Source organism: Abramis brama (assembly GCF_963993115.1).
Source record: "Abramis brama genome assembly, chromosome: 22".
Lineage (NCBI taxonomy): Eukaryota > Metazoa > Chordata > Actinopteri > Cypriniformes > Leuciscidae > Abramis > Abramis brama.
In genome coordinates, this window is record NC_139984.1 from 22,320,368 (window position 1) to 22,347,821 (window position 27,454).

Here is a 27,454-nt window from a genome sequence, read left to right on the forward strand (position 1 = left end):
TCCTCTAGTTGGTATCATATCAGTTGTCATACAATATTACAGAATTTTTAATTAAATGGTAACAGCCAATATTGGATATTTAATTATATTTTACTCACAATTTGCTGTCAACTATCGTTGAATTGAAGTACATTTTAAAAAACACCAATGTTAATGTAACTTTTAGCAAATCTCAAATTGAGATAAATATCCATAATGAGAAAATATAAATTTGTCCTACTGTACATTAAAATGTTGCGATGACTTAATTCACTTATGGCATTTGAAATTATGATTTTAGATTTTAACTGTTAATTTATTTAAATGAAATAGTTTAACATTTTTATATCTGCCACTTATCAGTTATTGGCCATTACATGATAGTAAGTAATGGCTTACTGGTTACCTTTTCAGCCAGGTTCCTTTTCTCTCTGCGATCACTGTCTTCCACCTCCATATTCTCAATTCCTGAGTCCACATCTACTTGGGACATGCTGAAGACCACAAAGATTAAATCTAGCTCAAGTAGCAGTTCAAATCCTCAAATGCCAAACAATATAACTTAAGCACTGTATGTTACAAAACGGAAGTATGCAACTAATGATATCAAAAGGGTTTACTTAATGGGTAAATTTCCAGCTGTATGTATTCATCTTTATATGCACTTGAGGGATTATGTGGCTGAAGTACAAAAGAGAAACAGAGCATTTGCAATCCAACAGTAGAGAGATTCTGCAGTTTGAAAAGGTCTTGGGCATTCAGCGAGTGAGATACAATACTTCATCTCCAGTACAATCTCTGTTTGAGCTCTTACGTCATGCTCCATCTTTGATTAGGAGTTCAGAGAGGACAAAGGTTCAAGACTGTCTCTCACCTCTTCTCGCAGGAGGTTGTGTCAATGTCCATGCTCTGAGAGCGGGACAGGGATTGGGACTGTGTCTCCAGGCTGTTAGATGGAGAGCTGGAGAGAGAGCTGACGCCTTCGCTGCTCTGGCTGCGGTAAGCAACCCCTATAGTAATGGAGAGCACAAAAGGAAGCACTGTGTTTGAGTACAAACCTGCTGATTGTGTCATGGAAAAAAAAATTGCTAAGCTGCAATCAAGCTCAAAAACTTTCTAAAACTTTTATGGCTGGAAAACAAACCGCATAGTTGAAGTTCAACCAAGAAGCATTATCCTGAACAGTCAAATTTCATACAATGAAAATGGCCCTCTACAAATCACTAGGCCTATATCTTCCATGCTTTTGAAACACTGTTTTGGACCTCTTTTACCCAGAAAACAAGTATAGAGTCAGAGAACAAAGACAAGAACTATATTTGCAATTCTTGAAGCATATACCAATGCAGCACAGTGTATCAATGTACATTTTAAAACAATGGACCAATTAAATGAATCTGGGGGTGTGGTTAGGATCTCAAGAGTATTATGTGAGTAAACATGGGATCAGATTTGCCATTTTTTGGTGAATTTTCACTGGCAAAATCCAGTCATTTCACAGGAATTTCATAAAGATCTCCTCACAAAGATTTTGCATCAGGTTCAAGTTGGTCAAGCGAATTTGCCGCGTTAACCAACAGAAAGCTGCTTGGTTTGAAAGTGACTTTGCTTCCTACATTGCTAAACTGACAATTTTCAACAAAATTATAAATGTGCCTTCTGTTTAATCAAGCTTCAAGGCAAGAACAAGAACTCTACCTTGTGTAAATGGACTAACACCACTTTGTGATGTCTCTGTGGTTTTAATGAGAGTAAAAATGCATACAGAGATGCAGGAAGGCACAATCAGTCATATTTGAATATGTGAATAAATGTTTTTAAAAAAAGAAATAAAAAAGAACCAGTTACAATTAAAGGGATACTTCACTCATTAGCATTAAGCTTTGTATCAGTAGAAACCCAGTAGTATTTTTGAATGACCGTGCTTTCCTCCCTCATGTCCCCCTGAGATGAGAGATTTCTGTATTGTGTGTCTGAAAAAAAAAACTCAAGATGACGCAAAAATCGTCATTTTGCATCATCGGAGGCTTTTTTGTCCAGAGGCTAGAGACTACAGCCAGTAGTAGGAACTCGTTCCGCATGTTTTCAACCTGCCCATAAGGGGTGGGATCTCACGATAAAACGGCATCTTTTCAGTTTCGAGTCAACTAGTCGCCTAGTTGTATCATTTCTTCTGATACTGCCCTCTGTAACCGGTAGGCGTGGCTTGGGAGTGGCCTCGTAGGGCAGCGAAGCAAGTGCATTCTGGGAGTTGTTGTCTTTCATCCACATGAGCCAAAAATACATTTTCTGGCTTTTCTCAGTGTAGAAGGCACCAACTTCTAAAATAATGTCACATTTCTACTACATAAATGACCCAATTTACATGCACATTCATCTTTCCAGCGGTGAAATATCTCTTTAAAAATGCTATTATTCCAATGGAATCATTAATGTTGGTTACATTTTGAATGCTGGACATTATCAGAAATATAGTATTTACAAAACACCAAATAATGAAAGGCAGAAATAATTACCAAAAACAAATTAAAACGGAGTCTGTACATCAACCGATTTGGTATGAATTAACTGCAGTCATTTAATATTTGCGGTTAGAGGTAAACGACAAACCTAACCAGAATGTTTAAAGTATATTAATGGAGCAGCAGATGCAATGGACCTGTTTTCTGTCTTATGATTGATTACATCTCTATGCTGTACATTCCAAAAAGAAGCTACAACAGAGAGCCGGCTTGTGCTAGAACAGCTTTTCATGCAACTCTGAATAATGTGTGGTAGTGGACACAAGACAGCTGTTTCCAATGACAACACACACCAGCACAAAACACATTCACTTTCCTATTTCTGTCCAGCGAGGCTCCATGTTAATTAAACATGAAAACATAAAGGCTTTAGCTGAAATACATTTTAACTGAACAGTAGATCAATGAACAGTGAAAAAACACAATCACGTTTTGATCTGCTGTGTGATGAACAAAAATTAATCTATGGTAAAATGAGAAACAAATTAGCATAATCCAATACCTATACAGCTCAATTTGCATGTGACGTTGACATTTTCTGTCTAAATACAGAAATATAACCCAGACTGAATTTACAGAAGACTAACAGCGTAGACACTAATGGCTCGTTTCCACTGAGCAGTACGGTTCGGTACGGAACGGTAGTACGGTACGCATTTATTTGCGTTTCCACTATCAAAAGTTGTGAATGGTACCAAAATGCCGAACCGTACCGTACCACTTTTTAGGTACCCTTCCATTGGGGTACCTAGCACAGTGGTACGGTACAAAAAGGTGGAGCTAGACTCACTGCAGGACGTTGATTGGTTGACAGAGAATCGTCACTTGCGCGTACTACAAGGGGAATGATAACATAAGAAGCGCCATTTTTTAATATACAGTTTAATATAATACTACTGTTACTGTGTCACGAAATGTAATTTTAAGAGTTTCTCAGGCGAGAATGTAGTTGTTTAAAGCACAAATCTGTGGTTTATTTATAAAGATGATTTTTTTTTCCCCAGTTGTGAGATCCATGCGATCAGTGGGCGCTCGGCGCTCATGTTTCCCGGCTGGATGAGCCTTTCCTCGGCTAGTTCTTCTGACGTTCGCCGCTGACTCCGACGGTAGTGGTTAAACATGAGATATAATTCGTCTTGTGTAGACCTAACGGGCGTTCTTTGGTCTCGTGAATATATAATTCATTCCCTGTCAATCGTTTTGGCTGAGGGCTAAGTTTCATATTATAGGCTAATTGTATTTAACTTTACTGTTGTAATGTTAGACTAGAGCGCTGCATTTGGATATTTGACTGAATTGTTTGCTTTATTTCTTATTGTATAGCTTCTTGTACCTTTTACTTAAACTTTTATATTGGCTATTATTGATAAAAACTGAAATTTTACAAAAAGAAATATGGTTTCTTGTCACTTTTTTTTTATTACAAGATTATCACTGATGTTTATTGCAACATTTGTACAAATGCATAATATTGCCTGGAATGTGTGTAATTTTTTTTTATTTAAACGAAAAGAGGTAACGTTAGGGTTGTGTTTTAAATTTCGTTTTGTTATAAATAGAATAACGTATAACGTGCAGTGAATAATCAATATGCGTTGCGCATGAACCACATTTGTGTCCCTATAATGTTTAATTTATTTAAATGAAAATGAAAAGAGGCAGAGTGGTGTTTTATAACATATTTCGTTTTATTGTTGCTTAATGTACATACAGAGTAACAGAGATAACCGGAGTAGCTGAGTGACGCTTTTAAGAACGCGCTGTACCATTTGCATGTAGGAGTCGCACATGGCAAGTACGAACTTTGCGTACTTGATATTGAGAAAAGCCTAATGTCGGCGCTTGTCTTCTTGTGACAAACATGTCGAGGAGCAAGAACAAGATCTGCTGTATGTCATCCATTGTAGGTTACTATTTTCTTCTTCGCGCGAAAATGACGTCGATCGAAACACCACGCCTATCAAGTAAGGGTACTGTTGGCAGTGGAAACGCTAGCCAGATCATGGTTAACAGACCCGTACCGTACTGTACCGTACCGTACTGCTCAGTGGAAATGAGCCATAAGGGTGTGTTCACACTTTAAGTTTGGTTCTCTTGGTTCTTTTAGTCCAGACCAAAAAAGAAAATTATACATTTAGTCCTGGATCGCTTAGCGTTCACACTATCATTTTTAACACCAAACCTAAAGATATTTAAAAAACTGCTTTTATGACAAATATTTTGCAAGGGAACTTGTCGAACATCCAAAACAATGATGTGTGCTGGGCTAAATGCACTCACTGTATGTGCATACATGATGGAGCTGACAACTTGTGAAAAGCTTATAAAATATGTAAAGGAGTCAAAATCGCGGCAGGAATCCCTCCGTCACACACATGTAGATCTGCTGCGGTTCTGATGCCTGTACCAAACTGTGATGAGAAACATCATGACTAAGATGAGAAAAAACAGGTATGCTTGAGCATTCTGTCCTTTATAGGGTCACATCTTGTGACACCGCGTCCTGTTTTCGGTTTGTTTACATGGTTACATGGTCCGTGTTGCTTTCATATTTCAGTATAACCGCACTGGAAGCAGACTGAGACCCATCTTTTCAGCGGTCTCGGTCCACTTGTTTGGTGCGCACCAGGGTTCGAATGACAGCATTCACACTTATTCAAATTAACCACACTAACAGAGAAATTGCACCAGAGTTTGTTTTAATCTAACCAACCCTGCCAGGTGTGAACACACCCTAAGAGACCAAAGGTCCTTACTCTGTAAAAAATGAAACTAAAGAGGAACATAACCACTGGTAACATGGTACGCTGACACTTGCCACTATGAGACCTAAAAGCCACCATCAGCCTTGCCTGATGTGCCCTCAGTTAAACCCTGGCCAAGGCTGTGCCCACCTCCATGACTGTGCAATTTCTCCACAGCAAGACACAGTAGGCAGAAATCACTGACCTTGATATTATCAACAGTGATCAAAAAAATCTTTTAAAAAAGGCCATTGATTAAATCACTAGTGTACGAACAACTAATGCTATATAACTTGAGCATTAAAGCTTAATCCACACAGGATTACAAATAGGCTACTTAGATCCTCTATACTATTACATTGGTCATTTTAGCATCAACATTTTACACTAAGACAAGATTACAGTCTCAGTAAAATTTAAGTACAATGAATCTGCACAGGGGCTTCAGATACAACTCATATATGTCAGCACAAAAAGCACTGTGTCCATAAAACACCCAAAATGTACCATTAATAATCTTGAGAAGAATGACATTAGATGCTGCAGAGCTGAAACCTAGTTTTGTGGATAATTCTGTATAAAATTGCATTTACTGATCCATTTATTGTCAGATGCACCACAAAATCATAATTTATGCCTTTTAACTGAAAAGCTGTATCTGAAAGTAAACAATCTGCTTTGCCTTTTTTTAAATGAAAATAATGGAAATATAGCAAGTCTATAAACTTTTTGGTTCCCTCAAATACACACTACTATTCAAAAGTTTAGTGTCTGTTTTTTAAAGAAGTCTTGTATGCTCACCAAGGTTGCATTTATTTAAACAAAAATACAGTTTTCTATTTGAATATATTTTCAAATGTAATTTATTAATCTGATTTCAAAGCTGAATTTTCAGCATCATTACTGCAGTCTTCAGTGTCACATGATTCTTAAGAAATTGCTCTAATATGCTGATTTGGGGCTCAAGAAATATTTACTATTAATATTATCAATGTTGAAAACAGTTGTGCTGCTTAATATTTTTCAGGAAAACAATAATACTAGAATAGAAAGTTCAAAAGAACACCATTAATAAAAAATATTCTGTAACATTATAAAAAATCTTTACTGTCACTTTTGATCAATATTTAATGCAACCTTGCTGAATAAGTTTTAATTTCTTTAAAAAAGAATTACTATTTTGGATGGATCTTTATCCACAGTCCTCTTCGAATGATGAAGTCACCATAGCACTTACCAGAGGCCCCCATAGGAGAAGTGGCAGGGGTGACCATTTGGGCATTTAAGCCGAGAGAGTGAGATGGAGCTGGTGGGACAGGCTGCGATGAAGCCCCAGATGGCCCTGGCAAGGGTCCTGGAGGAGTCTCTCTCTGTGGGGATGTCAAGGGGGTGCTCAGGGGGGTGCTGGGCTGTGATGTCGGTCCTCCGGCTAACCGAGCCAGCCGCCTTCTACGGATCTAAACAAGACAGAGTAATTACAATTTAATGTAATTACAGATCAATGATGAGCAAAAGTCTGAAATCTGACCTCAACTGCTTTTAGTTGGTAAACAAAACAAGGGCATATCTTTAAAAGCAAAGAGGGAATTTCAATATCTTACACACATGCTTTTGAGGCAAACAGCAGTGTGTTTTTAACGTGCTAAAGCATCGCTAGTATTTTCAGCAGTGAGGAATCATCACTACACCGTGGAGTGAGTCATACGAGCAGGAGAAGGCAAACTGAAGGCCTCGGCTTCTACAGCAAATAGTCAGTGAAATGGCAAAAACATATACATAACTGAATGGATCAAGATTGAAAAAAGGGAAGACCCAGCCAAAGATGATGCATCTCAGTTCACAGACATACTGCTTTTGCAAATTACATTGAATTGTCTACCATTTCATATTTATGTGAGCTAAAATACAGAATAAATCAAATTATTAATCAATATAGCAACTTATTTTGAAAATGAAAAGTTCCAAGGTAAATGGTTGACATCTATTAATTAAATTCAGTTCACACACACACATACTGTTTTTGCAAATTACATTGAATCGTATACTATTTCATATTTATGTGAGCTAAAATACAGAATAAATGCAATTATTAATCAATACAGCAACTTATTTTGAAAATGAATGGTAAATGGTTGACATCTATTTTAGTATGATTTTAACAATTATTATTTAAGCTAACTCCAAGCTACTCCCAGCATGACCAGTTCAAAAGTGCCTAAAACCCTTGAAAACCAGTCTGACCTGACTGGGAGACCAGCAAACCTGCTTTCAGGTCATAGCTGGGCAGAGTTTGGTCTTAATTTACAGCAGAACAACAAAACACAAAGCACTGACTGAAATGCACACCAGTGTCATACAGTAACAACAACCAATGCAAAATAGCAATATCCAAACCCTGAAACAAAGAGCTCTATTGGTTAAAATGCACTTAAAGTACCAAATTATCCTAAAATACTAGGTTTTTCTTCAAGTTAAACCAAAGGTTTTATGCTTCAATAGTTTCCCCCATTATAAATATAACGTTACGGACCTGACGCCTGACAATAGCTTGTTGCGCATGATTTCAGTTTCTAAACCAGATACCATTTAACCAAATGCATACCTTTGGCAAAGTTAACCTCTATAATTACATATTTTATCACGACTTTAAATTTAAAAACTTAAATTGATCAAATATCTGGTACAAAATGATTTTATTTCTTCACACGACATTCTTTCAGCCATTTTGGATTCCCAGTGAAGAAAAGCTTCACAAAAGAAATCTTAACTTGTCAACTGGTTACAAGCTCCCCGGCGACTAAAAACGATAAGGATGATATTTTAATTGTCAAATTAAAAAATAAGAAGAAAAAAGCAGATTGTCTAAGCTTGTGTCAGATCTAGTTTATTACATTTATCACCAGCTAGCGAGCTGACTGGAAATAACCTTATTCTCGTATAATTCCACGTCTATACCGGCACTTAAGTGGCTAGAAATTACGATTTAACATCTAGCCTTATATTTCTGTGCGAAATACGTTTGATCTGGATATACTGAGCTGTTGATTAGCCTGTATCCTGTTAGCTTATCCCATCATTACTGCGATTGAAAAGGTGACAATGACAAGTCAATAAGCCTTTAATAAAACACAAAAACATAACAGTCCTGACATCACATGAGCGGTTTGGACTGGAATTACACTAAACTGTGTGAAAAATAACCTTACCTCTTCAGGACTGAGCTGCTCCATTGCCTTTCTTTTAATTTTCACCTTAATTGTGTTGCTAGCCAGTCAGCTAGCTTCCTTATAAACACCAAAAGTGCATAGTCTGAACCATAAAACAAATATCAATAAGCTGTGATTGTCTTATTCAGATCTTTATATTAAAAATTCAAGCGCGCGTGGCTGATTTTTTACGATCGGGAAGCGTTATCTTCGGTTTCTTTTAAGAATGAAACAAACACAAAAGTATTATTCGTCAAAACACCGACGCGGCCATTTTGGATCTGGAATCACGTGACGTGAGATCGACACATTCCAGGCTGCGGCAGTTCAGGAAACTGATTTCACTGCTAAGGCGACCTCAAGAGACTGGTTTTCTTCAAAACCAATCTCAAGAGACTGGTTTTCTTCAATATCAAGTCTAATTGGGTTAAATCAATGGAAACGCATATAGTTATTAAATATCTTAAAATGATTAATCATGACAGCTTCTATTCACATTTGAACAAATAATAACTAAATAAATATATATAGTGCATCATTTGAAATTACGAGATGTAGCCTAATTATCATTCTCTACATATATTTATCTGTTTCTTTACAAACTTACAAAGTTTATCATCATTCTGAGTTTGCTGACTGATCATCCCCAAGATGAGACGCCATAAACCAGAAAGATTACAAATCTGAATTGTATACACAAAGTGCCTATTATAATCAGTTTAAAGTATTACTAAATAATAATATTTTCCGTTGATTGAATTGATGATTCTTATTATTATTAGTTGTTGTTGATTGCAATTTTTCATGATAGAGACACAACCTATAGTGGAAAATAACACACAAAGTATATTATAACTTGTTTAAATTTTTTATTGCACAATAAATGACTTTCAAGTAAGAGAATTGAACAAGGTGTTACATTTAAGTAATTGAATTAACAAAAGTGTGTATATTTAGGTGTCATAAAATATACATAAACAAAAAATAAAGCTATAAGCTTTTATACAAATTTAAAAAAAACAGTTTTACAAAACGTTTTTAAAAATGTATTCAAAATGAAGCATGGCCCTTGATTAGTCATATTCTTGTGAAACAATGATTCTGGCTTGCAAGAAAAACTGAAGTACATTACACATTGCTAAATGTTTGTGAATGTGTCTCTTGTATTACATGTAAACATGATTAGGCAATGGTGGCACAACTATTGACAACATGGAGCGAGTGTCTCCAGTGCCTAAACTGCTGTTGACCCGAGTTCGCCCTGTTCGTGGTCTTATTGCGCCCTCTAGTGGCATTATACATCATGCTCCTAGACATCCTGCCTCAGTCTGCAGGCCTCTCGCTGCTTGTAATTGATTAGTCAGGTTTTGAAGCACAAGTTAAAACTCTTGGTTCTTGTTCTCGCCTCATATTCCTCTGACTTAGAAGTGTGAACAACTTTGTTTACAGTAGCCTATTGCGCCTTTTCAAGTAGTAAACGTCACAGCAGGGCCTCAGATAACCCGTTTGAAAACTTGCTTGCAGACTTGATCTTCACAGTGCAACTCCTGTAAAAGTTTGAGAGGTCTGATTATTAGTGGGTTAATGAATGAAATCAGCTCATAAATGTTTATTGCAGAAGTTTATAATGTAAGATGCTTAATTTCACACTTACCAAATGGAGTTTGTCATCCTCGATCCAGTGTCTCCAACCTCTGTTCTTCTTCTCACCCTTTTGAATGCACACCAACTTGTTCCCCTCCCAGTCCACCAGAGACTAGACAAATAGATGTTTCATTTTTAAACAGTGCATTAAGTGTTTCCCCCATATTGTGTGCTGAGCAAATATTAGTGTTCAAACAGACTAAAAATAATGATGAAAGTGGGATGTCGGTGTTAGTGCTGTAAGAATGTACATTAGATAGATAGATAGATAGATAGATAGATAGATAGATAGATAGATAGATAGATAGATAGATAGATAGAAAGAAAGAAAGAAAGAAAGAAAGAAAGAAAGAAAGAAAGAAAGAAAGAAAGAAAGAAAGAAAGAAAGAAAGAAAGAAAGACAAAGACAAAGAAAGATAGGTTAGAAAGAAAAAAAGGTTAGAAAGAAAGAGATAGATTAGTTAGAAAGAAAGAAAGATAGGTTAGAAAGAAAAAAAGGTTAGAAAGAAAGAGATAGATTAGTTAGAAAGAAAGAAAGAAAGAAAGAAAGAAAGAAAGAAAGAAAGAAAGAAAGAAAGAAAGAAAGAAAGAAAGATGGATTAGTTAGAAAGAGAGATAGATTAATTAGAAAGAAAGAAAGATGGATTAGTTAGAAAGAAGGAAAGAAAGCAAGAAAGAAAGAAAGAAAGAAAAAGATTAGGTAGAAAGAATGAAAGAAAGATTAGTTAGAAAGAAAGAAAAGGTAGAAAGAAAGAAAGAAAGAAAGAAAGAAAGAAAGAAAGAAAGAAAGAAAGAAAGAAAGAAAGAAAGAAAGAAAAGATTAGTTAGAAAGTAAGAGAGATTAGTTAGAAAGAAAGATAGATTAGTTAGAAAGAAAGAAAGATTAGAAAGATAGATAGATAGATAGATAGATAGATAGATAGATAGATAGATAGATAGATAGATAGATAGATAGATAGATAGATAGATAGATATTCGTTTTAATATAATAGCCTAATACAACTTTGTAATACCTTGCAGTGTCTGTCATCCAATCCCTTGGTGAACTCTTGAAACTCCTCATTGACTTTGAAGGAGAAAGTGTAGTTTCTGAAAGTGCTGATAGTCTTCACAACATATTGATCCCCCACCTGCTCGATTACTTTGCGAAGTTTTAGCTTAAGGGCGATCTTACGGGTGTACAGGCCGATCCCTGTGAGAGGACAAAGTTTAGGATCTATTACTCCTGACATACATTAAATACAAATGGGAATGCTTTACACACTGTATAATAAATAATATAATATAATATAATATAATATAATATAATATAATATAATATAATATAATATAATATAATATAATATAATATAATATAATATAATTGTTGGGGGAAAATATTATATTAGCTAGCCTATGTCAATTAAAGGAACAGACATAAGAGAAATCATCAGTTTTAACAGGAAAAAGAATCTTACCTAAAGCAATCATGAATCCCTCAAAGTTGACATTGCTGACCATGTCCCATGTACCACAGAGGCTTACAGGCATTTTGTTAACCGTCTGCAAACTATCCCAGTAGAAATCAAGGTGCAAGGTATAAGATTCACAACTATTTATGTGTTGTGAGCTGAGTGGGCGGTCCTTCTTTCTAATTTGCATGTCTTTGTTTCTTCACAATTCAGGCTGTACCTCATCATGCCTTACATAAAGAAAAACGTGTCTGGCCGGTGTTTGTGTGCTAATAGTTTGCCAAAAAAAAAAAAACATGATCACAATAATACCTGTTCAGACGCTTAGTTAGGCTATATAAAATGCAACGCTTGACATAGCTATGTTTGAAAAAATTTAATTTTTTAACATTACAAATATTAATGTTAACAATGCAATCAACTTTACTCTCGTTAAGTTCACTTGCATTGTCTTCCCGATGTCATATTTGTCATTTGACAGAAATGGAAAAAATGTATCTTGCTTTTTTCCGCAAGATAAATTTTTTCCATTTCTGTCAAATGACAAATATGACATCGTAATCACATGAGCGCCACAAAACAAAACATTAAGTACGCACGTCAAGTTACTGTGAATTTCTTAAAGGAAGACGATAAATAGGCTATACAGAAACTTTTTTGAGCATGTGATGATGAATAGGTGTTAATTAAAATTGAATCAAGCGGCATTATGTGGATGAGATGCATTTAAAAAGTATCCTATTATTTATTATTGTACACAATCATTTTAGACCTCGTTTAAAAACCACGATTGATTGAACAAATCTGATCACAATAAACAAAACTACAAGGTGTCAAATGTGACTTGAAAGGGAATGTTACATTGATGTTACTAAGATGTTTTGATTATATGCAAATGTCCCTAATCAATCAAAGTGACAAACACAATCAGTGAAAGAACCAGGGAAACTCAAGTCTTTTTAATGTTTACTATTTCTAAATCTTACCGGGTCACGAGGACAAGACAAGTGCCTGAGGGCGAATGTAGATGCAGATATGATCTTATTCTTAACAGAAAACAAACAACTTCACTATGCAAGGGAATTTCTGTAGTAATCACGTTATTTCTGTCTGGGAATTCCCACATTTCTACAGTATATGTGTGGTATAAGATAGGGTTTTCATATATTAGCACTGACGTAAAAAGGTCTAATCTTAAGATCATACTTGTTCAGTAACTACACACAAAAAAAAACCTTGCAAGAGCACTTCACTGTCAAATTGCTGTACTCTACATGTCAAGATCTCAACACAAATACTTTCAGATTTAAAAAAAAAGACAAAAAAGTTCTTAGGCAAATGTTCTCACTTGTCAAATAAATGTCACTAAGCAAATGTGGCATTGCTTGAATTCTAGAGCAACCTTCTCTAATGACCCTCAACACTTGTTATGCAATCATTTTTTTCTTTTTTTTTATTATAGATATGTATTATTTAAAAAAAGAGCAAATGACAATTATAAACAGGTTTTACATTTATTAGCACCCATATGGCAGAGCATTTATTGTTCTAAATATTGAAATAATTTTTTGTATACTCAGGTTTATAAAACCTACACAGTTCCTGTTCTAAAATTGAAAAAACAAAATCTATTTATTTAAAAAATCCAAACATATTCAAATCAAACAATATTTCACAAAATTCATCATACATTGACCGTACTGAATAATTACCGATCAAATGCAAATTGCTCACTAGCCAAATGTGTTCAAGAAAGCAAAAAGCACTATGAATCAAGTGTCGATCACGCCTGTCATGGGTAACAGACCAGCCTTCCATCAAAGACCCCAAACAGAACAAGAGTCTAGCTCAAAAGCAGCAGAACATCAGTCTAGTTAGTGCTGGTGTATCTCTGAAGGGGGGCGAGGATGACATCAGCATTATTCTGCTCGCTCTCAGTGCTATACAGACTGTGATCCTGAATATAGCGCACCACAGGGTCGGGCAGCAAGTAGCGCACGCTCTGTCTTCTGCGCAGGGCACGGCGCACATGTGTAGCTGAGATCTCGTTGGTCACCCATTCTCGGACAACATGGATGTTCTTTCGGTGTTCGTACAGCACATCAGACTGATTGATAAACTTCTCAGCGTCACTGCCACATCTTGTGATGCACACCACACCGTACTTTCCCACAATCTCCTCAATGTCCTCTGGCTTCCAAAGTTTGGGGACACCAAATGACTCCAGCACATCAGCACCGCATAGCAGCTTCAGATGAGGGGTGTCTAAAATATACATTTATGAGAATAATACACATCATTAGTGATTTTGACAGCTGTAATTATAACAGATCTTAAAAGTCATGATTCATTTGAAATATGTGCTCCTTTCAGCATTTTAGCCAATGCTAAAATATGGTTTCTGCAAGTATCTTCAAATTAAATGTAATGCTTTTTAATGGCTTTTTTTGTTTTGTTTTTTGTAATGCCATACATGACACTAACCACAATTAAAAACACTTACATTTTTGTAGGTTTGTATCAATAATTTCGTAATGTAATTTAATTTTTTTAGTGGCTACTGTCCCTTTAAGACCAGCCGCTACTGACAGAGACGCGGATCTCACACGCGCCTCATCAACTCTTCACGTTCATTCAAGACTTTATTTAACTCAAGACTGGTCTTATGTTATTAAGATACTCGACGGACATTTTGACATAATTGTGCGTGTTACTGTTTGTTCAAGCCAAGTTCAGGTTAAAGCTAGCCAAAGGATGACAAAAATTAACGGATTCTGCGTTAATTGCGTTAAATATCCACTTCTATTGGAATTTGCACTTTCCCATTTTTTTGGTCTAGTTTTATTCCTGTTATTCCTGCTGTACAGGAGTACAGGTCATCTCCGCGTCACGGCAATTTTGCTCCGGCCGGAAGCAATTACCAAACTGGTTCCGCGTGTTTATTACACTAGCGTCAGAGGCCGTCTACTGCTAGCGTTCACACACAACCCGTAAAAATCCCGTACAGACACGTGACATCGATGTGACTTGTAATGTCTCTCTCGAGAAACCACGCTTGTGCATTTTTTTTCTCTGATTCGATCATAAACTTGCGCATTACATACCGTTTCACTAGCTGGCGAACGATACCGGCTTCAGCGTCATCACTACGACACGGCATTACGGCTATTGTTCACACAGCGCGCGTTCCGAACACTGAACACGGCAATGTTACTAGGTCCCTAACCCGGCATCAATCCCGGGTTGTGTTTGCGTTCACACAGAAGGCGTTTTGGCAATTTGCCGGGATCATCGCGCTGTGTGAAAGGGGCTTAACGTACATATTTTGCGACAGCAAATAAAAATGATTAATTATGAAGGCTATATTCAAATAAACTGATAGTATAATTTTTTATTCAAAACTATATCTAAATTTTTAATGCATGTAGGATTAAAAATCCACTTAATGACTTTTAATGCTTTTTAATGCCCCGCTGAAAGTTAATTATGGTATGGTTAGGCTGTTCTGCAACTAAATATTATTAAAACAAAGACAAGACAAGAATTCTGGAAAAAAAATGTGCCATGGTTTCCACAAAAGTATTTTCAATGATAATAATTAAGCTGAAAATTCAGATTTCCATATTAAAATAGAATAAACAATTAAAATGAATTGAAATTGTAATAATAGTTTTATTATATTTTTTATCAAAAAAGAGAAAGAAAGAGAAAACGTATGGATTTTCATACGTTTACTTATGTCTATAGAGACATTTATTTTTATAGAGTTTTTATTTTTCCTATTTTTACCCTAAATAGGGTGTTGTGAGAATTATTGTAATGTCTGTTTCATTCATACTCGTAGCCAGAGGACGCCCTCACGCAGAAAGCCCACAAGTGAGACTCATAGAAGTCATAAAACTTATGATGTTTCAGGAAATCCCTTAAATGGACAAAGTCATAAAATCGCATACTTCCCTACTATATAGTAGGTGAAAAACACTATGTGACAAAATAAGTATGTCCGAATTCACAGTACTCATAAAAGAGTAGACAAAAGTACCCCGATAACCTACTACTTCCGACGAGATTCTGAAGTGTGCATATGGACACTTTACAATCCCATGAGGCCACGGGAGAGGATTTATGAATGCCAGTGAAGCGAACATAACTGACGCTGATAGGTCACATGATAATGACAACATGGCGAATATAGTACGTCTGGATTACATTCATACTACAAAACTTGTACTATATAGAACATACTTTTTTAGTGGTCGTGAAAGTAATTACTTATTCAAAATAGTACCTACTCAAGAGAGTGTACGCGATTTCAGACACAGCCATCCAGATATCACTGCAGCAGAATAAAAAATGCAGATAAAGATGTATCGACTGATTAAACATAAAGACAATAAACATACGACTGCGACAATATATGGTTTATCTGTGTTCTTCACGCCACCTGGGTTATTTTCATAATAATAAAGTATATTTATAAAGCAATGCTAATCGACATGGCCTTTTTTCACTATATAGAATACTAAAAAATACTATATTTTATGAAGCCATGTCAGATCACAAAAGGAAGTTATTTCAGTTACTAAAGTTTGGAGTAAAAACATGTCATTAAATGTTCTCTTTTGTTGGACAACAGGTTTGTTGGAAAGTTTGGAAAGATGTTCGGCGCATGTTGCTTTTGCAAAAAATTCGGTGCCCACTACAAAACTAAAATCTAGAGGCAGAGGTGGACAGTAACAAAGTACATTTACTTGAGTACTGTACTTAAGTACACTTTTTGAGTATCTGTACTTTACTTGAGTATTATTTTTTCTGGAAACTTTTTACTTTAACTTCACTACATTTGAAAGATAAATATCGTACTTTTTACTCCTGGTTGCAGGGGTTGCATTTTGGTTGGAAATGAAAGTCAGAACCCTGCATCTGATTGACATCAGAACCCGGCGACGTCAGATTGACGTTGGATATTGTTTGAAAATAAAAGTCGGGTTGACGTCAGAACCCGACTGATGTTGGTTTCTGACGTCAACCCGATTTTCAACCACAATACAACGTCTGTCCAACATTGGAGATCAACGTCAATCTGACATTGGATTCTGACATAAACCTGATTTTCATTTTCAGCGTTGGGTTTGGTTTTCTAAATGCGAATTTTGTCACTTTTTTGGAGCACCCTTGCTTATAGATAACAGTAAGACTAACATATTCATACTAAAAGCCAAAAAACTTTAAATAGGGCAATATTTGAGGGAACAGCCATTTGGGTGTCCGAAACAATTGTGGACGTTATTGAGTGCACTTATTCAATCTCACATTCAATCCCACTACTGGAACTGTGTTCTAGAAATAAATTTTATATTGATATGAGGTTAGGTATGCAGGCATAGATTCAGAGGCATACGGTAGCCTACTTACATACAACAATGCAACAAAACAATGCATTGACATTTACTTTTTACTTTTGATACTTAAGTACTTTTAAAATCGAGTACTTCTGTACTTTTACTTAAGTAAAAATAGGTCTTTACAACTTTTACTTGTAACAGAGTAATATTTGACCAGTAGTATCTATACTTTCACTCAAGAAAGGAAGTTGTGTACTTCGTCCACCTCTGTCTAGAGGGAAACTTTTGACCTGTTTCTCTTCACAAGTTGCTTCAATTCTCACTTGTTACACCTTTACATTTGTTCAAAGTGTTCCACTTGGAGAGGAATGCTTTGGGACAGTGCTGAGAGATGCAGATTGTGTTCAATAGTGTAAACACTATTATATAACTCGCTGTACCCTTTTCTCTACTGTCCTGAGGGTACATCAGCAATTCAATGTATTGCCGTTTGTCAGGTATAGTGACAGGGTGACATTTTAAGGTATACACCCTTTTAAGTGCACTGAGCAGTAGGAACATTTATCCTTTGAAAGATTGCTGTGGATTATTTTCCATACCTGTGTTTGTGTTAATATAAGAACTCTGACAGATGCTATTATTTTGCTCCAGCTTTCTCCTCTTCCCACAGCTCACTGTGTCCACATCATCATTGCTGTTGTCCTCGCTGGAAATTAGTTCTTCATGATGGTGCCTAAAAAAGATCAGAATGATCTGATTTAATGTCAATAGACTGCATAAAACGTTGATCATTTTGACGTGGCAGCACATCATATATGACGTCCAACCACACAATATGACATTATCAGATGTGGCATGGAACTCACGCAAAGATAGAAAGCACTACAGTAGGTGCAAAATAGAAAGGGTGTGACAGATTTATCTTTTACGTCAACCAAAATGAAATGTTCTCTAAAAGCACATGATCTTAAGATGTTCCCACCGAACTACTTTGGCTGTCTCCACCCACTCCGACTGCTGACTCTCCCAGTCATTCACTGTGATCCAATCAGAGTTCTCCGTGGCCAGTCTTGCCATCTCTAACCGATGACAGGCTCCAATCAAACCTTTCTTTTTATAGCTATCTCCAACTGGAGAGATTATGCCTTTCACCACTCTGTATCTTCCTGAGTCAATATAGAAATAGAAAAATAATATGTATGCTAATTATGTATAACGTTTATCACAAAAAATGCAATGAGTGATAACAAAAACAGGTGAATTTTAAAATAATATACATTCACATTAATACATTTTTTATTTCAAATTTACCAGTGTCTTCAAGGTGATCCCGAGCCAGTTCGAACATACGCAGGTGCATGTTTGTGATGGGGTTGAAGGACCCACATGCCAGCAGCACCAGTTTGATTTTCTCTTGTGATGCCATTGATTATATGGAAGATGCTGTCTGCTGAAAAAGAAATCCACTGTAGATAGAAATATATTCTGAAATCAGACTATGCTCTATATCTGACAATTAATTATTTACACAAAATGATATTAATTCATATATAATTTTGTATATATAATCTTAATTATATATATATATATATACATATATATATATATATATATATATATATATAATCTTAATTATATATATATATATATATATATATATATATATATATATATATATATATATAATTCATTACAATTATTTATTAAAATAATTAAATAAGGAAAAAAATTCTGACTGCAGGACAACAAAACAACCAAATATTTCTCTAAAGGCAGATCACAAACAAATTTCCTGTTTCAAAAGTGTATGTAGTAAGACGTAGTAGCATTAGCTAACGTTATAGTAATTTCTGCACCAGGGAACACGAAAAGAGGAAACATTAAACTAGGATTTAAGAATGATATTCTATACAATAAACCACCATTCCACAAATATGCGAAATAATATGCCACCATATTGTGTTTAACGTTACTTCTTACCAATTCAACACACTAGTCTCGTGCTTCCTAGTTAGCTGAGTGCAGTGGTTGTGCTCCTGTACCGACAGATACAGCTCTAGACAAACAGCAAGACCTACAAACAGAACGTTCCTAAAAATAATCGAACATTCCCATTGTTTTGACAACTGAAACTGCAGTGGGACAAATGATCAATGCGCGTGTAGACCTTTTTTTTTTACAGTCTACTCTGGTGCAGACAGACATGCGCAAGTTAGTAGTGTGTTCGTGATAATCAACTCTGCGCAGCGTTTACGCAGAAACCATTGGTTTTCCTATTTGAGATAGTGCTAGCAAACCACGCCTTAGCAGCTGAACTGGATTTAGGAACTTAAATCCTATTGTAATTTTGTCTTTATCAGTAGGACTTTTATTGGGGGAAAAAGCACGGGTGAGAATTACTACTTTATTAATGTAAAACCACGCCGTTTAGGACTCACAGTTCGTAATTTTATTTGTTTATATATATTTAAGTCCAAGCTAAGCTAACAGCGCAGAGAGAGAGATAGAATAAAGCAGGGTGACAAAATAATGTGATATATTTCATGAATGGGATACTAGACCTGTCAAGTTGGTAAACCAAGCTTAAATAACCATATTTACCTTGATACAGCCAACACTGTATAATACTGATCAGATCAGAACTATTTTGATAGCAGATCATAACAGGTGTGACATTCTCATATGTAGTAACAGAAGGACATGTCTTGTTCTTTATTAATAGATGGTGCTGAAAATGTGATATTTGCCTGTTATTTATTTAAAAAGATAAAGAATGGCTTCTCGGGGGAAATCAGAAACAACCAAACTGAGACAAAACATGGAAGAACAGTTGGACCGGTTAATGCAACAGCTCCAGGATTTAGAGGAGTGCAGGTAATGACATCCCATCAGTTCTCTACAGCACATTCAGTTTCATGCACAGAAAAAAAATGCTTTTTTTATTGCAGAGATGACCTTGAAGAAGAGGAATATGAAGAAACCAAAAAAGAGACATTAGAACAGTTGAGCGAGTTCAATGAGTCATTGAAGAAGTTGATGTCTGGGAATATGACACTAGTTGATGAATTGGGGGGAATGCAGCTGGTAAGAAATTAGATTTTATTGTATTAACATTCTGTTCTGAACCATTAGGCAGTATTGAAAAGAGTTATAAATTGTATGTATGAATATTTTACAGTTTTTATTACTGTAAAAAGACATCTAGACTGTATGCTGAGATCATTTATGACTGCAAATATTCATCAGGCGATCCAAGCTGCCATCAGTCAGGCATTCAAGACACCTGAAGTTATTCGGCTGTTTGCTAAAAAGCAGCCAGGGCAACTGAGAACGAGACTGGCTGAGGTGATTAACATTTTTAATGCTGACATTTTCAAATATATAAATACCTATACAAAGACTTGTGTTAATATGTTGACATGACACTGTATGAACTCAGATGGACCGTGATGTGATGGTTGGAAAGCTCCCTCGAGATGTGTACACTCAGCAGAAAGTGGAGATCCTCACGGCTCTGAGAAAACTTGGCGAGAAGGTGAGAGAGGGTTATTATTGACACACAAATGCTTCCCTGCAGACATGCATCTATTTCAAGACTCGCGTGTTAAACCGTTTCTTGTACCTGTAACTTGTTTGAATGTGCAGCTCACAACAGAGGATGAAGCATTTCTTGCTGCAAATGCTAGTGCCACTCTGAGCCACTTTGAGAAGGTGACTGCGAGCCTGGGTAAGATGAGAATCAACCAACTATTACTATTAAAGCAACTTATGCTTAAGAAGTACATTTTTTTTACAAACAAATGTATCTTTCCTTTCCAGGATCCGAAGATAAGATAATGGCATTGGCCAGTTCTGGAGTTGGGAAGACCCATACATAAGTCTGGTTTACTAAGATTTAATTTTTTTAATTTTTTTTTGTGAGCGTGGCCTAAATGCTGTCTGTGAGTTTTACAGTTTTTGTGTGTTTTTATTTGTTTTTAACAGTGGTTGCAATTTCTACACTTAGGAACAGAATTTGTGACATGATATCATCTGGTCACTCAACCTAAAGTATCTATGTTGGGAGTCATCACGAAAGTTATTTGTATTGTATACACCGTATACATTTTATGTTTGATCGTACATTCTTATTTGGGTAGCCTACAGTGAAAAAAGTGTTTACATTTTCAGTGGAATGTCTCAAACATTTACACATGAAAGCGCATTTTAGAATAGCTCTTATTTTCTGAACACAGAGAGGTAAATTTGCCTTTATTCAAAATGGTCTTGATTCATTTTTAACCCTCTGTAATGTAATTTATTAACCTTATTATCAAATTGTCTGCCAATAAGCCTTTTGGTACTAGTATTTGATAGTAACACTGTAATTACTATGCATTTTAATTTTCGTTTGTCATTTACTTTTTTAACCAGTGTGATATTTGTAAATATTTTGTATTTTGAATATATTTGGCGATCAAGATCTGAAAAGTTGTCAGTGTTTTCCCTTTTCTGTATTTACAATAAGTGTCTTACCGTCTTATTTTATTGCATTGCATATTGTAGTGGGTTGGAAAAGGAGTCAAAAAATGGCTTTGAATTCCATTACAGAATGGATTGCGATCTTTGGAAAATCATTTAATATGTAAATATTTATAGACTTTATATAAAATTCCACACTGCCCATTTAACATCAAATAAAAACCAATTAATCAATTAATTTTACTATTCAGCTGTCCTAAATGGGCACCCTAAACACTTGCGTTCTTCCTACGAGGCCGCACTTTCGTGACATAATGTCGCTTTGATTGTCGGGAAGAGGTCTGCTGCGGAGATCGCTTCAGTTCGGGTTTGGCAATAGTGTGCATCAAGGGTGTGTAGCTTATAAGCACCCTTCTGAAACCTATAATGACAAATGGGACACCCTATGGCAGGGCTATTCAATTAGCTTCATTCGAGGGCCGGATTATCAAATCGAAAAGTTGAGGTGGGCCGGTGGGTTGGTTTGGGGGTTTAGCTTATTTATTGAAACATAATTTCAATAAATAAGTTAAAGTAACCCCTAAAAAAGTATGGTATTTACTTGGAAATGTGGTACCCAACAGTATGCAGATATATAAAACCATAATAAATAAAAACTTGATAATTTACAGCTGTGTACAACTATTTTTCCTTGGAACAAATAAATTAATTATACAAACTTGTAGCTGTTGGTGAGAAATAATAATTATTTTATTTATAATTGTTATGCTTAAATGAAAATATTCTGACAGTGAGACTTGATAACCACAGGCTACTCACTCCCACTGTATAAAAAATGCCTAAACACAAGTTAAAAACTATACGTACCTTTACAAAGAAACTGACATAATTTCATAACAAACATTAATTATATATTCCTCTACCCACCTAATAAATCTAATGCAATATAAATCACTATATATATATATATATATATATATATATATATATATATATTTACTATATTTATTTATTACTACATAGTATTCAATATAAACGTTGCACATTTCTGCCCAACCCATGGTAAATTACTACAGTACATTCATGATAAATGTTTGTAAGGGTGATTAGGGGATTTAAAGTCTTCTAATTTCGTTCATGCCACAATGTTTCTCCTGCTTTCCTCATCAGCCTTGTTAGGAATGTTGAGGCTGTTTCATCCGATTTAATACTTAAATCATTGAGTGATTTGTGGTTTTTAACAGAGAGGTTTCTGTCGAACTGAACTGGTTCCGCTTCCCACTGGTTGTCGCAACGCTGTTTAATAATAGTGTCTGGGACCGGGGGCCTGTACCATGATGGTAGTTGAACAAACTCAGGGTTACAGGATTAGTTTCGAGTTGAAAAAACCAAACCAGTCCAACCTTGCTTTGTTGGTACCATGATGCTGATCATCAACTTTCTCTGTCAACTCAGGCTTTGATCCTGAGTTTAGGAGTTTAGGTGTGACATCAGTAGCCAACAGCCAATCACATGCTGAGAAAGAGTGAAATTGCGATTCATTTCTCGCGAGAGAAGCTTCTCTCTTCTGCAGAATATTACGAGAGGGAAAAATGTTAAGAATTTAAACAAATTTACACAGCAAGAAGAAAATAGCTGTCTATGAAAGAGGACAACTAAAAGAAAAAGTCTTGCTATATCAGTGCAAGTAAAAGTTGTGAAGTTAATTTATACAGTTGATAAAGGTATAGAGAGAATTGAACATTTAAGCTCACATGTAGTCATTTTATAGCTTTATCTAGTGTATTTATATTACCTTCATGTATTTCTTCATTTAAACTGTGCGTAATAATAATTGATTACCTAAAATTGTACATGTGTGATTGATTAAGGGTATATCTAATATAGAGGTCTGCATTCCCGCGGCTGTCCCGCGGGATCCGCGGGACCCGACCAGATATTTTGCGCCGCGGGATTAAATTTCCGACTAAAAAACGGTAGCGGTCGGTAACTCTGGTGTAATTTGAACGGGAGCGGTCGGTCATTCAATATCACGTTCCCGACGCCGACGTTCTTTCAGAACAGCATATCTTCGCTTTACCTAATCTTAATCTTATCGACCACCCGGTATAGGCTACAGTCTGCCCTGCACTCAGGACCGTTATGCATGCGCTCAGTGTTGCCAACTATTTTCAAAGGAAAGTAGCTAACGCCTCCCCTAAAAGTCGCTAAATGTCGCTAGATGACGTCATACGTCAATTAGCATATTCATGACGTCATCGCGGCGTACTTGCGTTCTGCCTGCCTAATGTTTTTTCTCGTTAAAATCATGCTCACATACTGTGTTTTTATATAACATACTATACTATAATATAACATAATATAATATAGCCGAATGTCCAATAAAGCTGTTCTCATTTACTATATTTTTTTGTCAGACAATAGAACCGAGTAGCTGAATGACTATTTTTTTATGTGTGTAAAATTATCTGAAGAGAGAGTTCGGGAACTGAGTGAACTAAAGCATTGTGATAGTGAGTATTACAAGTGATAAGCACAAGTAATAAAATAAAATGGTCAAACTAAATTCTTTAAATATAAAACAAAAGATAAGTGATAAGTCCGTGGAAACAACACTGCTCATTCACGTCTGTTCCGTGCTGCTGCTCCTCTCTCAGCCATTCACTGAACAGGGTAGACGCAGAGAGAGGTGTGTGGCGGCAAGGAGAACGCAAACCTCGCGCTCGCAGGACTGTGCTGGCAACATTTGGAGGTTACTGATGTTTGTCCAAAAAGTAGCTAGATTTGTCGCTAGTCGCTTTTTTGAAAAAATGTCGCTAAAGGGGTCTGAAAAGTCGCTAAAAATAGCGACAAAGGCGCTAAGTTGGCAACACTGCATGCGCTACACGCACGGACCAGTAACGGTTCTTTCTGTCATGCATTGATTGTATTTGCTGGATCTGTGCGCGCACGCAGCATGTGCATAACGGTCCGACTCCTCAGGGCAGACTGTATGTGATAAACGGCCCTCAAAAGAAAAAAATGGCAGAGCAAAGTGTGGATGCGCTGTCCTTGAAGGACGTTAAACTTGGACTGGACAATGGTCAGTTTACTGCTAAGAAACCCACGTCAGGCAAGTCTAATGTATGGGAGTCTTTTTCATGCATCATAGACGCAGATGGGGAAAAAAAAAAATACCCTTTGCGGCTTGCGCATTGTGATAAAATGCCTAAAAGTGTTCCCGTTCAGCAGTCACAAGTACGAATAAAAATAATAGGATACACTTCATTTTTTTTTCGCTGCGACAATTTTTCCCCTACTGTCTGCAGCAAAATGTTAAATTTTGTATATTGACAAGGCGAATAAAATAATAATAAAAACAATGTTTGTGCAGACTACATTTTTATTTTCTCTGTGAAAATGTACATGTGAAATTCTGCGAGATCTATATTAAGCGGGATGGTCGGGTCGGGAAGAAAATTATTCTAAGCAGACAGCGGGTGAACAAATAGTGTATATATAGCGGGAACGGGTGGGTGCGGGATATAACCCCAGCGGGAGCGGGCGGGAGCGGGACTTAAAAAACAGTCCCGCGCAGACCTCTAATCTAATATCTAAATCATACAAAATTATTGTTCTAAAAAAGCATTAGTAAAAGCCAGACGATTTTGTCTTTAAAAATCATTTGCTATGTAGTGAGCTTTAATTTGGAGTAGAAACATAGTGACTTTATCGTTTGCTCACAGCTGATTGGTCCAAGTTTGGTTTGAGATCTCTTACCTGGAACATAACCTGCCCCGGACCAGGTTAGCCATGGAGCGTAAATTACTATGGCGATAAACACTGCTAAAAGCCAAACCACTTTCATGGTGCCTAAAACCCAGGGTTGGCGCAAACTAAACTGAAACATAGGTGGCTTTCATGGTATAGGCCCCGGGAGTGAACGCAACTCTGTGCTGGGCCGTGTTGAAACAACTAGTGAAACAACTGAAAACAGCGCTATTTGTTGTTACTGTACTGACCGAGAAACCGCTTCAGATGATTCAGTGACGGAGCGGTCCGAATGAATCCTAATATTTTTAGACCGTTATGAAAGTGCATTTAGAAAGAATCGAACCAAAAGAATGATTAATTCACGAATGATTGGTATCGCTGGTTCAGTCGACATAAATTCGGGACACATATAATAACTGCTGAAATGTTCGCACGTAAAACATTTCTCAGGTCAATCGGAGCGAGTATCAAACTAAACTAGATTAAAAAGTTTGTTGAGACAAACTTTAAGTTGGCTTGAGAAAGCCCAACCAGAAAGTTTGAAGAATTTTGAAGTTTAAAGTAGTTTGAAGTTTAAATTAGTTTAAAGTTTAAAGTAGTTTGAAGTTTAAATTAGTTTGAAGTAGTTTAAAGTAATTTAAAGTTAAAAAGTTGCTAGGGTGTTTCTAATGGGTTGCTAGGGTATTCTGGGTGGTTGCTATGGTGTAGCTAGGCAGTTGCTAGGGTATTCAGTGGTTGCTAGGGTGTTGCTAGGGTGTTCTGGGTGGTTGCTAGGTGGTTGCTAAGGTGTTCTGAGTGGTTGCTAGGGTGTTGCTAGGTGGTTGCTATGGTGTTGCTAGGCGGTTGCTAGGGTATTCTGGGTGGTTGCTAGGCGGTTGCTAGGGTGTTCTGGGTGGTTGCTATGGTGTTGCTAGGCGGTTGCTAAGGTATTCTAGGTGGTTGCTAGGGTGTTCTGAGTGGTTGCTATGGTGTTGCTAGGCGGTTGCTAAGGTATTTTGGGTGGTTGCTATGGTGTTACTAGGTGGTTGGTAGTTGTCACAGATGGTTACTATGGAGTTTTTATAGAATTCTTAGCATGATCTTGGCATGATTTAACACTTAACTAATTGCTATTAGCATGTAGCTATTCACTGCTAGCATGTGTAGAATGTTGGAAGTGCTGTTTGCTAGCATGATTCAAAAGAGCCAAACCTCATCTCTATACGATGTTCTGATACAGATATAGGTCTTGCAAAACGGTTGCTAGGGTACTCTAGTTTGGTTGCTATGGAGTTGCTTGGGAGCTGGAATCTTTAGACTTAAGAAGTTTAAAGTAGTTTAAAGTAGTTTAAAGTTTAAATTAGTTTGAAGTTTAAAGTAGTTTGAAAAGAAAGAAAGATCAGTTAGAAAGAAAGATTAGTTAGAATGAATGAAAGAAAGATTAGTTAGAATGAAAGAAAAGTTAGAAAGAAAGAAAGAAAGAAAGAAAGATTAGTTAGTAAGAAAGAGATAGATTAGTTAAAAAAGAAAGATGGATTAGTTAGAAAGAAGGAAAGCAAGAAAGAAAAAGATTAGGTAGAAAGAATGAAAGAAAGATTAGTTAGAAAGAAAGAAAAGTTAGAAAGTTAGAAAGAAATAAAGATTGATTAGTTAGAAAGAAAGAAAGATTAGAAAGAAAGATAGATAGATAGATAGATACACACACACACAGTTTATGAGTTTAGAGTTTATAAGTGTATAAATTGATGAGTTTATAAGTGTAAGAGTTTTTGAGTTTAGAGTTTATAAGTTTAAATGAAGTAAATTTAGTAGTTTGAAGTTTAAATTAGTTTAAAGTTTAAATTAGTTTGAAGTTTAAAGTTTAAATTAGTTTGAAGTTTAATTTAGTTTGAAGTTTAAAGTAGTTTAAAGTTTAAAATGGTTTGAAGTAGATAGATAGATGAGTTTATTAGTTAGTCAGAATGGCTCATATAGTATATAGAACGGCAGTTTGGTTTAGTCTTCAAGGGGTTTAGATAAAAATTTTTGTCGGTTGGTCAGTTTGAATCTGAAAACATTCCACAATGTTAAGCCAATGGGAGTTTTCCCGAGTTTTGATCGTCATTTTTAGGAAAACCGTAAGTACGATCAGTTAGAAAAGATATAGCATACCGAGTCAGATCAGTTTGAGTGTCTGAGCCAAGTTTGGAGTATGTACAGTTAAAGCTCTAGGCTGCATTAAAATTGTAAATTTCAGTAAGAAGAATAATAATAAGTTTAAGTACAATATCAGTAAGTTGGCTCTCTCAAGCCAACTTAATTAGCCGCATCGCCAGGAAAAGAGGATGTCTGGCGGACATCTCGACATGGATGAAGGAACATCACCTGCAG

At 36.1% G+C, this 27,454-nt stretch overlaps 3 protein-coding genes across 5 annotated transcripts in view; 1 reads left to right on the top strand and 2 right to left on the bottom strand.

Moving 5' to 3' along the window:
- The window catches only part of ube4b (ubiquitination factor E4B, UFD2 homolog), a 29,342-nt gene extending 20,593 nt beyond the window's left edge, over positions 1 to 8,749 (bottom strand). For both annotated transcript variants that reach the window (XM_084100023.1, XM_084100024.1), the window contains exons 1-4: positions 8,452 to 8,749; positions 6,483 to 6,702; positions 854 to 989; positions 386 to 473 (exon numbers count right to left, since the gene is read on the bottom strand). In XM_084100023.1, coding sequence (XP_083956149.1) covers positions 386 to 473; positions 854 to 989; positions 6,483 to 6,702; positions 8,452 to 8,475 — 468 coding nt within the window. In that variant the 5' untranslated portion in view covers positions 8,476 to 8,749. The remainder of the gene's footprint in view (positions 1 to 385; positions 474 to 853; positions 990 to 6,482; positions 6,703 to 8,451) is intronic.
- A 555-nt stretch (positions 8,750 to 9,304) lies between these two features.
- On the bottom strand, positions 9,305 to 19,076 carry LOC311073171 (nicotinamide/nicotinic acid mononucleotide adenylyltransferase 1-like). Its single transcript, XM_084098653.1, has 9 exons — positions 18,872 to 19,076; positions 18,203 to 18,357; positions 17,874 to 18,057; positions 17,491 to 17,624; positions 13,421 to 13,811; positions 11,553 to 11,746; positions 11,109 to 11,287; positions 10,106 to 10,207; positions 9,305 to 9,998 (listed from the first exon to the last, which is right to left on the bottom strand). Exons 2-9 carry the CDS (start codon positions 18,315 to 18,317, stop codon positions 9,945 to 9,947), a joined length of 1,353 nt encoding a protein of 450 aa, XP_083954779.1. The 5' UTR covers positions 18,318 to 18,357; positions 18,872 to 19,076; the 3' UTR covers positions 9,305 to 9,944.
- A 71-nt stretch (positions 19,077 to 19,147) lies between these two features.
- lzic (leucine zipper and CTNNBIP1 domain containing) lies at positions 19,148 to 21,361 on the top strand. 2 transcript variants are annotated; one of them, XM_084098195.1, is made up of 7 exons: positions 19,148 to 19,280; positions 19,658 to 19,765; positions 19,840 to 19,975; positions 20,138 to 20,236; positions 20,331 to 20,426; positions 20,537 to 20,618; positions 20,711 to 21,361. In XM_084098195.1, exons 2-7 carry the CDS (start codon positions 19,665 to 19,667, stop codon positions 20,767 to 20,769), a joined length of 573 nt encoding a protein of 190 aa, XP_083954321.1. In that variant the 5' UTR covers positions 19,148 to 19,280; positions 19,658 to 19,664; the 3' UTR covers positions 20,770 to 21,361. The 2 variants fall into 2 exon arrangements, with proteins under 2 accessions (XP_083954321.1, XP_083954322.1); XM_084098196.1 differs by having other exon boundaries at positions 19,155 to 19,280; positions 19,614 to 19,765.
- Positions 21,362 to 27,454: the final 6,093 nt, after the last annotated feature.